General features: G+C 44.3%; 1 protein-coding gene across 1 annotated transcript in view; it reads right to left on the bottom strand.

Annotated features, from left to right (window-relative positions):
* Nucleotides 1-2,682: 2,682 nt before the first annotated feature.
* The window catches only part of BRWD3 (bromodomain and WD repeat domain containing 3), a 43,592-nt gene continuing 33,552 nt past the window's right edge, over nucleotides 2,683-12,722 (bottom strand). The window contains exons 27-33 of the mRNA XM_015818786.1: nucleotides 12,114-12,179; nucleotides 9,550-9,744; nucleotides 9,082-9,255; nucleotides 7,773-7,945; nucleotides 5,953-6,050; nucleotides 4,707-4,856; nucleotides 2,683-3,437 (exon numbers count right to left, since the gene is read on the bottom strand). Of these exons, the coding sequence (XP_015674272.1) occupies nucleotides 2,683-3,437; nucleotides 4,707-4,856; nucleotides 5,953-6,050; nucleotides 7,773-7,945; nucleotides 9,082-9,255; nucleotides 9,550-9,744; nucleotides 12,114-12,179 (1,611 nt within the window). The remainder of the gene's footprint in view (nucleotides 3,438-4,706; nucleotides 4,857-5,952; nucleotides 6,051-7,772; nucleotides 7,946-9,081; nucleotides 9,256-9,549; nucleotides 9,745-12,113; nucleotides 12,180-12,722) is intronic.

The raw sequence follows: 12,722 nt of genomic DNA, 5'->3' as shown, positions 1-12,722 counted from the left end.
CTTTATTCTTCACCTGTCACCTTTTACAAATTTTAACACACCACAGCAATTTGGTAAGTGCCTTCCCTCTTGTCTAAAATACGGCATGGATTTGTGTACGTGTGAGGCCTGTCCGTGCTTCGGTGTGATTTTAAATAAATGCTTCAGCCCTTGCATCTACTAATACTAATACCTAAAGCAGCCAGGGGCATTTGTGAAGCTTTCAAGGTGCTTTAAGGAGTCAATTCATTAAAGCAGCTCTAAAAAGCCAAGCCTCTGTCTTCAGGGTCATTTAAGGAAGAGTAAGGGGTGCCACACTCACGTGAGTTCCAAAGCATTTTCTCCCAATCAATTTTGAATCACCCAAACCCCCCAAGTATTGAAGTATATATTGCGTTACGAAAGATCTAGGCTGCATCCGTGTGCAGACTTTTTATTACATTATTGTAGATCCTACTCTTATTTAGTGAAGATCAATCAACACTAATGATTGGTGCCAGGCCAGCCCCTCCCCCCAAGAAAGCACCTGATCACAAAACTAGAAGAAGAAAAAAAATATCTCTTCCTCCTCCTATAGAATGATTGCTATTGGGAATTCTATATATGCCCCTTGTCCATCTCAGAAAAGACAAATATATCTTAGGAACATTTAACATGCTACAGCTGTAAGGGAAATGAAACTTTTCTCTGACTGGGTGACATATATTGAATATACTTTTAAATGCAAACACAACAGCCCTCTGCAAAACTCCCCCCCCCCAAGAATTAAGTAATACGTGATTATTTTCGCTCCAAAAATCCCCACCGGGCCAAAATTCATATTAGACGTTTCATTATTTGTGAACTTCCCTCTCTATGTCAACGGGAGAAAAAAATATACAGCATGCAGAACGGAAGGAAGAGCGATTCTATCAGCTCCTTCATTGAAACAAATAGAGGAACTAGAGCAGCGGTTCTCAACCTATGGGTCGTGACCCCATTTGGGGTCGATCGACCATTTCACGGGGGTCGCCAAGCAAGGCTGTCCGCCATTTTTTTCCCCTTTTCCGGCGGGTGCCTTACCTCCCTTGGGCTGGGCCAGCTGGTGGTCGGCCTGCTCCGTCTCTGCCGCTTGCCAGCTATGCCTCGGCCGGCGCAGGGGGCGGAACCACGCATGTGCGGCGCTCCCGGGCAGGGAAAGTCCTCGACTTACGACCCGTTGGGTAATCCTCGACTTACGACCGGTTTAGTCCTCGACTTACGACCGGTTGGGGGTCGCGGCATTAAAAAGGTTGAGAACCACTGAACTAGAGGAAGCTTCTATCTTATATATACCTCTGGGTGAGCAGGCCTAAATTCTTTTCTGGAAGCATCATGGGTGACTTAAAACATTAAAGGAAAAACAAAAAAAAAGATACAACAGTTATGTACATATGAAGTGAGCCAGCAAGGATACCTCAATGTCTACAAATGGAAGTGTTAAATGTTTTTTAAGAATCAAATAAGAATATTATAATAATGCTATGGCTGCATCGGGGAAATGCACACACAGGGTGGTCCACCTCCACGAGGTCTGTGAGAAGCATCTGATGAGTTGATTGTCAGACTGGAGACCAATGACATTATTCTGTAGTTTATCAAGTGATTTTGTTCCTGCCACATCGTCTATTACAATGTCATTATTCAAGAGGGAAACAGACTAAACTCAGAAGTCTGGAAGTAGCTAAGCTACTGAAGAAGACACCTGGATGAGGAAACCATTCCATATTGATGCGAACATCTCGAGACCATCTCAGATGTTATCATCTTGAGACCATCTCAATGGATGTTACATAAAAATAAAAGGGCTGCAGGAAAAGAAAAACACAGATGCTAGGGTATTATTTGCGTTTGGCACCCGGTGTATCTTAGATAATCCTAGTTCTCAAGTACGTTGTTCATAATAACATTAATGTAGGTGTTAAGAGATTTCACATCTTTGATTTGCTACATTATTTACAAGGCACCAACCCACCCATCCTCTCCCTTTTAAAACATAAATTAAAACAATAAAAACCAATGGGGGGGGGAAGGGAACAAAGCATATCAGGACATCCCTATGGGGGCATATTTCAGTATCTATCACAAATTCGTGAACATTTGGCCTGGAAAGGGGGGGGAAGAGATCAAAAGTAATCTGGATCCTGCGCACGAGAGAGAAACTGTAAACATTTTATAGCTGCCTTTTAGGATCTGTGTATTGTGCAAAAGTTATTATGATAGGTAAGGAAGTTCATGGCAGACAATGTTTTAAAAATCTTGGTTAAGAAGGTGCTGCTTCTATAATGCACACACACACACACACAAAAGGAAAAAAGGGGGGAAAAAAGAGAAAGCAACAAGGAGAGACTTCGTAAGCACAAATCTAACTGCCACAAGTCCTGTGTGACCAACTCAAGGTTTAGTGTGATTAAAAAGCATTTTCTGCAGGTAATAGGATGTGCAAAGAAGACTTTGGTAGCCCGCATCGGCCAGCAAGCAGAAGCCTTCAAACACATGAAAACCTTATGAAAAAGCACCATGGGGAGGTGGGGGGGGGCAGGAATCAGCAGATTCCCTCCCCCAGAATTTGCTTAGCAGATTTTCTGGCGTGAAATTCCCTGCAGTATAAAAAGCCTTGGAAGTCCTAACGTCACTGTTCGGGTCTCTCCTCCCCTGCCCACGTCACCATCGCCCCGTGTCGGTTTAATAATTCCATCCCATCAGATGGCTAACCCTGGCCTTCTCGGTCATTTTCCGTACCCTGCCCGACCTGGAAGTACCGAGGTTCAGGGGATCCTCGGTGTGGACGAAAGTGTCATTGTCCGAATCGTCGTTGTATAAAACAGTCCGCCGGCCTTCGTTCCTGGTCTTAATCCGAGGGGGCCGGCTGAAGCGCCCGCCAAAGGCGTTCTCGTTGAAGCGGCCGCCAAAAAGGTTCTCGAACTCGTCCTCGGCCATGCGGGGGCGCTTGGCCCGCGAGGCTCCTCTCCCGCGGCCTCTTCTTCCTCCCCGGCCTCCTCTTCGCCCCTGGCTGCATCCTCTTCCTCCCCGGCTGCCTCGGCCCCCTCGGCTCCATCTCCCCCATCGGCCCCAGCGCCCTCGCCTTCCGGTCCCCCGGCCCTGCCAATTTCTCCGCCCTCTGGGGAGGCTCCTCTGAAGCTTTCTTCTCGGCTTCACTTGCACGGATTTGCTGTAGTCGTGGTCTCCATCGATGTAGTCTTGATCTGTCCGAGAGCTGGATTCTGAATCTGAATCAGAGCCAGCTCTGCTTTCGGAACTGGAGCCCGAGCGCGAGTCTCCGCTGTCGGAGGACAAGCCAGGTTTTCCTTTCGGTTCTCTCTTCTCTTGGCTCCCCTCGTCCTCCTCCTCCTCTTCGGAGGCACTGGACATCTTCCTCTTGACCCCCGTTCGAGATTCTTTCCCGTCCCCGTTCGTCAGAGGCTTTTCGGAAGGCTGATCTAGAGAGAGATCCAAATCGATGCACATATGATTACTAATACTGAGTTAGCCTTAGTGGCCCATTGGTGAGAAGACCCCCAAACTAGGTGAACCATTCTAAGGCAGGGGTGTCAAACTCAATTTCATTGAGGGCCGCATCAGCATTGCGGTTGCCCTCGGGGGGCCGGGTGGGTGCGGCCAGGATGGGTGCGGCCTACTGGGTAGGCGTGGGTATGGCCTACTGGGTGGGCGTGGCCAGCTCTACATCGTTTGCGTCAAGGGTGCCTGTGGGGGCCTGGGCAGGAGTGGGACAGATCTGAGGGTCTCTGGCAGAAGGGGATGGGACCAGGGCAAGAGCCAAGGCATGGTCCATTTCTTCATTCCTCACAAAGGGTGACACCTCCCCAGCATGCACTCAGGGGGCGGGGCCAACACAACAGGGGCTGGTTCCTCGCTGTTTCCAGACGGCCTTGTGGAGCTAAGACTGAATGCGTTTCAGCATAGATGGCCACCACAAAATTGTACATTGGCTCCCGGCCGGCCTGGGGCAGGGCCAAGGCAGCAGGGGCCATTCCCTCACTGTTTCCAGGATGGCTTCACGGGCCACATGAAACCACTTCGCGGGCCGCATCTGGCCCCCGGGCCTTGTGTTTGACATGTCTGTTCTAAGTTCACTAACCAGTAAGTTCGTGTTGTCTGAATGGATCACCCCCCCCACATACAATGTACAATGGGGAAGAGAAACACGAACTGATAATATCTCTGGAATGCTGCCTTTTTCACCATTGCAAACCGTCTCAGATGCTCAGCATCGATGTAGGATGCCATTTCTAGACCCGCCTTCTTGGAACTGCTTCGGTGCTGATCGAAGGGGGGGGGGAAAGTCCCTGCTAATTTTGCTCTTCTCCACTTCCAGAGAGAACCGAGTCTCCCTCCCCTTCCCCCCCCCCCAAATAGGCTACCCCTTTATTAAAGCAGAAAGAAAGAAAGGAGAGAAAAATGATTCACTTCTAATTTAGGGCAGCGTTTCTCAGCCTTCACTTACAAGATGTGCGAACTTCCAATTCCCCAGAATTCGCCAGCCAGCGGTACACAGAACTTAAAAAGCATGTTGCCCTGGGAATTCTGGGAGTTATAAAGTCCACACATCTTAAGGTTGCCAGACACTGACTGATTCGTAAGAGTTTACGTGGCCCAGGATAATCAACAAAAGGGAAATCCGTTGAAATGAGGGGACGGGGGAAGGAAGAGAAGGAAGGGAACAAGTTTTGATGTCTGCAGTTTCCTACCTTGTTTCACTGGCGTGGATTTATTTCTCACCGGCTTGTTTTTCCCTGCTTCCACGTCATTTCCACTACGATCCTGGCTGCTGTTGGAGCCAGGCGAGGAGTGCCTTTCCATCTCTTCGGCAGTAGGTGAACCAGGGGCTTCCTCTGTATCTGAAACTTAAGCAGATGCTCAGCAATGGGGGGGAAAGATCAAATCAAGATGAAACCTCAGCCTAGATCAGTGGTTCTCAACCTTTTTAATGCCGCGACCCCCAACCGGTCGTAAGTCGAGGACTAAACCGGTCGTAAGTCGAGGACTAAACCGGTCGTAAGTCGAGGACTAAACCGGTCGTAAGTCGAGGACTACCCAACCGGTCGTAAGTCGAGGACTTTCCCTGCCCGGGAGCGCCGCGCATGCGTGGTTCCGCCCCCTGCGCCGGCCGAGGCATAGCTGGCAAGCGGCAGAGACAGAGCAGGCCGACCACCAGCTGGCCCAGCCCAAGGGAGGTAAGGCACCCGCCGGAAAAGGGGAAAAAATGGCGGACGGCCTTACTTGGCGACCCCCGTGAAATGGCCGATCAACCCCAAATGGGTTCCCGACCCATAGGTTGAGAACCACTGGCCTAGATCCTAGAGATAGAAGGGGTTTTTCCCCCCCAAGCAAAAGCCATTTGGAGGGCCCACTCTCTGATACTTAAGATCAGCCTACAACAGATTATTGATTTGCTAACTTTCTTCTAATTACAGGTAGTCCTTACTTAATGAAGAGTTGATTTACAGCCGCTCGTTCTTAACAATGGCCACAGAAGGACAGCTTTAAGGCCCTGGTCCCTGTAAAATGCGCTGTCTCCCTTCAGTCACGTGACTACATGCCGGGTGGATCAGTTTTATGACCTCTCGAGAGATTTCATGGTCACCATGATTCATGCTTTGTGCTGAGTTTTGCGCCCCCCCCCCAAAAAAAAGCCTATTTAAAGGAATGGCCCCTGGGAGAGAGTATTATATGGCCTCCCTGAAGTCGATTAACCCCAAATACCCCTCCAATATCAGTTCTAGGGTAACGCAGAACATTCTTGAAAATGAGATGATATCTGCTGACCTGAACTGAATCCAGCTTGCTGGAGCAAAAGCTTATGGCACAGCCACTTGAAATGTGTTTTTAATTTATTAAGGGGGTTTGCCCTGCAGAGCCCCCCAGCCAAGATGGGTGGCTGTTCAAATTGATTGACTGAATGAATGAATATATGAACCAACCAATCCTACTTACCATGAGATGAAACTGAAGAATTAGTCCTAGTTAAAGGCAGTGAGGTATTCAAGTTTGTTTTAGGCTGCATCTTCAGTTGTTTCTGTTTTCCTTTTGGGCTGAAGGCATGGAAGAAGGAAAACAAATAATAATAATAATAATAATAATAATAATAATAATAATAATAATAATAATAATAATAATAATAATAATAATAATAATAATAATAATAATAATAATAAAGTTGGGAGGGACCTTGGAGATCATTTAATCCAAATTGAATAAGAGATTTTTTTTTAACCTGGTTAATCATAGGAAGCTTGTTGCAGTCTCCCCCCCTCCCCCCAGTTAGACACTGTTCTGGCCCTTCCTTTCTTTTTTCCACTTTACAAAGTCTGGCCTAAGTCTGATCTGCAGATCTTATTCTCTGCTCTATCTTTCATTGTATCATGCATTGCAGGGTCTTTAAAAACTGCTTTCGCCTTCCCTTCTAAAAATCTTCCCATTGATTTTCTTGTGGGTGCAAAGGGTTGCAGAGTGAGCAGTACAGTGGATTGATAGCCACAATTAAAAAAGGAGGAGGACATCTAACATGGAATAGGATAGGATAGGATAGAATAAGAGAGAGAATAGAATAGAACAGAACAGAATAGAATAGAATCTTTATATAGAATAGAATGTAGAATAGAATAGAATAGAATAGAATAGAATCTTTATATAGAATAGAATAGAATGTAGAATAGAATGTAGAATAGAATGTAGAATAGATTAGAATAGAATGTAGAATAGAATAGAATCTTTATATAGAATAGAATAGAATAGAATAGAATAGAATAGAATAGAATAGAATAGAATAGAATGATAGGATAGAATAGAGAAAATGAATAGAATAGAATAGAACAGAACAGAATAGAATGTAGAATAGAATAGAATCTTTATATAGAATAGAATAGAATAGAATAGAATAGAATGTAGAATAGAATAGAATAGAATCTTTACATAGAATAGAATAGAATGTAGAATAGAATAGAATCTTTATATAGAATAGAATAGAATAGAATGTAGAATAGAATAGAATGATAGGATAGAATAGAGAAAATGAATAGAATAGAACAGAACAGAACAGAACAGAATAGAATGTAGAATAGAATAGAATCTTTATATAGAATGCAGAATAGAATGTAGAATAGAATAGAAGAGAATAGAATCTTTACATAGAATAGAATAGAATAGAATAGAATGATAGGATAGAATAGAGAAAATGAATAGAATAGAACAGAACAGAACAGAATAGAATGTAGAATAGAATAGAATCTTTATATAGAATGCAGAATAGAATGTAGAATAGAATAGAAGAGAATAGAATCTTTACATAGAATAGAATAGAATAGAATAGAATAGGAATACGGGTGTCAAACTCGCCGCATCACGTGACATGTTGCAACGTATTGCGACTTTTTTTTGCCTTGCCAGAGCTGGGGTGGGCGCAGCCTCTGTATGATGCAACCAGGCCATGGGCCGGCAATTTGACACCAGTGGAATAGAATAATAGAACAGAACAAAACAGGACAGAATAAGAAGAATGGAATGGAGTGGAGTGGAGTGGAGCGGAACAAGAATAATAGAACAGAACAGAATAGAATAGAATACTTTAGTGGCCAAGTGTGAATAGACACACAAGAAATTTGTCTTTAGTGCAGAAGCTCTCGGTATAAACGCAAAACAACAGAGTAATAACAGTCATAATGATGATACTGATAACAGGTTATAAGTAGAGAGATGAGAAGGATAGTAATAATAGAAGCACCATTTCGCAGGCAACGAGTCCGTTTTGCTACTACCTTGGCTCTCTGCTGCTAGAGGAAGAACCGCTGCTACTGCTTCGGAGCCTCTTTCGGTACCGCAACCGCGGCCTTCGCCTCTTCTGACACTGAACACCCGACTTGTACTCGGAAATGATGGTTTTGATGTGGTTTTCAAATAAGGCAGAGAGTCGGAGTGTCATGCTATAGATCTGTGGAAGGAAGGAAGGAAGAAATATCTGCATTCAAGAGTGATGTGGACCAGAAACTCTGCCAACCTTACATCGGTTTGCTTGTTACCCAGGTTCCAGCAGAAGCTAATTCCTCAAGTCTATCCAAAGTGTTTCATAGATTCAGCCAAAAAAACTAGCTGCACGGAGGTGTTTTCAGTGGGGCAAAAAAATAAATAAAAAGCTTTAAAATGTTCAACCAAACAAGAAAGGAGTCCTTTAGCTAGAACACCTGATATTGGCCATGCGTTTTTTCAGACTTATTACAGGCAATCCTCAACTTACAACCACAATTAGGGCCAAAATTTCTGTCATAAAGCAAGTCATCACACGACTGGGCCAGAACTGATGACCATTTTTACCATTATTATTTATTATTGTTAAGCTTCCCCCCACTGATCGTTTTGTCAGAACCTGGCTGGGTTAAGTTGCAGATCACAATCACATGACTGCAGGACACTGTAACAGGTGCATCAATGCAAGTTGGTTGACAATTAGAACAATTAACCAGTGGAACAACCTGCCTCCAGAAGCAGTGAATACTCCAACACTGGAAGTTTTTAAGAAGAGACTGGACAGCCATTTGTCCGAAATGGTGTAGGGTTTCCTGCCTGAGCAGGGGGTTGGACTAGATGACCTCCAAGGTCCCTTCCAACTTTATCATCATCATCATCATCATCATCATCATCATCATCATCATCATCATCATCATTATTATTATTATTAGCACTTGAATTGTGAACGCATGACAATGGGGGGGGCAGTGCGACAGTTGCAAATGCAAACGGTGGTTGTAAGTCATTTTTTCTGAAACCATCATAACTTTGATCGGTCATTTAATGAACAGTTGTGTAAGTTGAGGATCTGTATAATAGTTTATTGGCAAACATGTCTTTGCCAACAGGGCATCCGTATCGGAAGCGAAGGTGCTGATGTAAAGAAGAGAATTAAGAGGAGTGGTTAAAAACCACTCTGACTGGAACGAGAGAAAAAAAGCAGCTATTTTCAGTTAATTTCTTAATTTTAAAACATGACACCGTTTAAAAGCTGCAGGGGGGAATAGGCATCTTAGGCAGGAGATATATAGAATAGCTACTGATTACGTGTTCATATCTTACCCTTGATTTCTTATTGGGAGTGTACGCTTTGGAGTTGTAGAATATCAAGCGGATGTCTTTGTAGAATTCGAGAGGATTCATATAATTACCCGCTTCCAAAGTTTCTTTCACAGTGCTGAAGTCCATGGGAGTGTCCACAATATCTCGATAATCCTGAGAGGAATATTTTTGCACCTATGAAAACTTCAAAATCTAATAAAAGTGGTTTGAAGGACATGTTTATTAACCCAGTATCAATGTACTAACCCGGTCTGACTGAGGAGAGTTAGAGTGCCCCCAATTTTTCCATCCCAAATGTTAAAGGAAGGATATTAAAACTTCCTTTCCCTAAGTCTCATGGAACATTCTTAACTCCAAAAGGTACTTCAAGCCCAAGAATCAACTGGAGCAGGCCAGATGCTTTTTCCATCCTGTGCTAGTGGCTGGAAGAGGTAGAACTCTGGGTGTGAAGAGCCTCAGAGACAAGACTGCATTTTCACAGGTGGATGTTTTTCCTGTCCTCCCAAACTCAGAAAAAAAAAAAGCAAAACTCACAGGGTAAGAAAAGAGATCAACAGGTTGACGAAATGGCTCGGAGTCTTCACGCTCATAGATCAGGCTTAGTAATTGCTTGCACTGGTCTTTCCAGGCATCCACGTGTCCTTTAGACGGTTGCCTTTTCATCTGCCGTTTGACCTGGAGATTTTTTTTTAAAAAAACAGAACATATAAGCTGAATAATTGTTTTAACACAGGCACCAGGTATCCAGAAACACAGTAGTACAAATGAGTTCTTTTTAAAAAAAAAAAAAAAACAAGACCGGGTCTTATATCAATTTTTGCTCCAAAAGGTGCATTAGGGCTTGTTTTCGAATGATTAGGGCAGTGATGGCGAACCTTTCAGAGACCGAGTGCCCAAACTGCAACCCAAAACCCACTTATGCATCGTCGGGTGCCGGGTGGGTGTGGCCCACTGGGTGGGTGTGGTCCATTGGGTGGGCCTGGCTGCGGTGGTAACTGGGTGGGACTAATTTCAATCAATCAATTCCAATTTTGCAAGATCTTTTTTTTTCCCCGCGAGTAGTTGAAATTGATTGATTGAACCTTTTTTTTTTTTTGCACACGGCGGCGGAGGCCTAAAGCGAAAAGGTTTTATAAAACCCAGCTGAAGGCCTAGGACTGGGGCGACAGCGCGCGTGCCCACAGAGAGGGCTCTGAGTGCCGCCTCTGGCACCCGTGCCATAGGTTCGCCACCACTGGATTAGGGCTTATATTCGGGAAAATATGGTACTAAATGCATCCGTCTGGCTGGCGATCTTAACTGGGGCTTATTTTCGGGGAAACACGTTATGTCCATAAAACAGCTAACTTTTAACTGAGTTTTTTTACAGGGGAAAAAAAACCCCTCTAGTTAGGACATCTCAAGTTGATTTCTATTGCTCATTAAGTTACCTGTACGCAATTCTATGTATGTTAGTCGAAATCACGAAACTTTTATTATGGCCAAAGATCGGGGTTTAACAATACAAAATGAGAGGATATAGAAGGGTATAAAACTATAACATAAAATGCAAAGAGGGTACAGAAGTATAAAACCATAATATAAAATATGGGTATCACGGGCACACAAGACCCATCATGGGGAATCCATTTCTAAGTAAGAATAAGATTAAAATCGGGTTAAAATGTATATTTTACAAATACATTCATATACATGTATACATATAAATACCCACCCACAAACACAAACACACACACATGCATAAACATGAACATTAACACAAGTAGGTCTTGTTTAGTGACTGTTCACAGTTATGACTATGCTGAAAAAGTAACTTTATAACCAGTCCTCTCATTTATGACCGCCACGGGTCTATAAAAGAAGAGAAAGATTAGAACAGTCACAGTTTCATGTAATGACCACTTTGTGTAACAGTTGAGTTGCTGGTCCCAACTGTGGTTGCTAAATGAGGACTAAAGGTATAGAAAGCAAGTAAAGATAATTATTAGTCAAACATCCCTCACTGTGCTCACTGAGGTGTGTTGCATCCATAGGATGAAGGCTCTTCAATCAACATCTGTTCACAAATTTAGCACTCTGTCTCAAGCAAGCAGAGTTGTTACAGTCAGGCACAAAGCTCCCTCTTCTACATCCAATAATCCTAACCCAGTCCAAGATTCCCTTTGCTACAGTACTGACAAGCAATAAAACTGATGTTCCAATCAGTTAAATACCGGCTGGTAAGCCATGTTCTGACCTTATAGCAATGGTGGTGAACCTATGGCACGGGTGCCAGAGGTGGCACTCAGAGCCCTCTCTGTGAGCACGCATGCCATCGCCCCAGTCCTAGGCCTTCAGCTGGGTTTTATAAACCTTTTCGCTTTAGGCCTCCGCCACCGTGTGCAAAAAAAAAAAAAAGAAGGTTCAATCAATCGGTCAATTTCAACTTCTCGCGGGAAAAAAAAAGATCTTGCAAAGTTGGAATTGATTGATTGAACTTTTTAGTCTCACCCAGTCTGCCGTTACCACCATAGCCATGCCCACCCAATGGATCACACCCACCCAATGGGCCACACCCACCTGGCACCCGAAGATGCATAAGTGGGTTTTGGGTTGCAGTTTGGGCACTCGGTCTCTAAAAGGTTCGCCATCACTGCCTTATAGTATTCATCAGGGGAAGAAGGACAGGGAGGTTTATTCTAGACAGGAAACAGGATTATTATTATTATTATTATTATTATTATTATTATTATTATTATTATTATTATTATTATTATTATTATTTAGCCTGGCTTCTGCCTCCAGCTTTTTGGATACTTAATTCTGAATGCTACTTCTACTTCTATCGATATTTGGGGGAAATCCTGCAATGGCAGGGGGAACGTGAATGCCTTTGTTCATGAGAACCTGTGACTTTTTTTTTAAAGGAAGAGAATGTAGCTTGGTTTTCTAACTTAAGAAGCATGACATCACAAAGAGAGATCAAGGGGCACCAGGTGGCCACACAACAATCCAAGTATTTCTGGAGTAAATAGGCTTGAAAGAGGACTTACCTTGCTTACCATTAGTTTCCCAGAGGAAGTTCCTGGACCCTCTGAATCAGGGGATGCTTCTGCCACCTACAGAAAAATGCGATTACTACATGCGAGGGAACAGCTAAAACAGGGATGGCGAACCTTTTAGAGACTGAGTGCCCAAACTGCAACCCAAAACCCACTTATTTAATCACAAAGTGCCAGAGCTGCATCAGGATTGTGGTGCTCTCAGGGGGGGGGAGATGTGGCCTACTGGGTGGGTGTGGCAGCAGTGGTCACGGCAGACTGGGTGAGTGTGGCCGGGGCCAAGGTGGTGGGGGCCAGTCCCTCGCCATCTCTGGGGCATCCCTGGGGGGGCCAACGCCGCTTGCTCACTCACTTCCTGCCTTCCAAATGCCAAGTGCTCACTATTCTGGCGAACTCTGCTGGGGCAACGGCGCACGTGCCCACAGAGAGGGCTCTAAGTGCTGCCTCTGGCACGCGTGCCATAGGTTCGCCACCACTGAGCTAAAATAAATTAATTCAAAATACACGCACACCTGTACACACAACTCCTGTCAATTATGGCCTCGGGCAAGATCTTAATATTTGGTGAGATGACCCAATCAACCATGGGCTTTTTGAGGG

Source organism: Protobothrops mucrosquamatus, unplaced genomic scaffold (assembly GCF_001527695.2).
Source record: "Protobothrops mucrosquamatus isolate PMUCROS unplaced genomic scaffold, P.Mucros_1.0 scaffold790, whole genome shotgun sequence".
Lineage (NCBI taxonomy): Eukaryota > Metazoa > Chordata > Lepidosauria > Squamata > Viperidae > Protobothrops > Protobothrops mucrosquamatus.
Note: the sequence above shows the minus strand (reverse complement) of the source record. Positions and strands in the feature narration are given on the sequence as shown.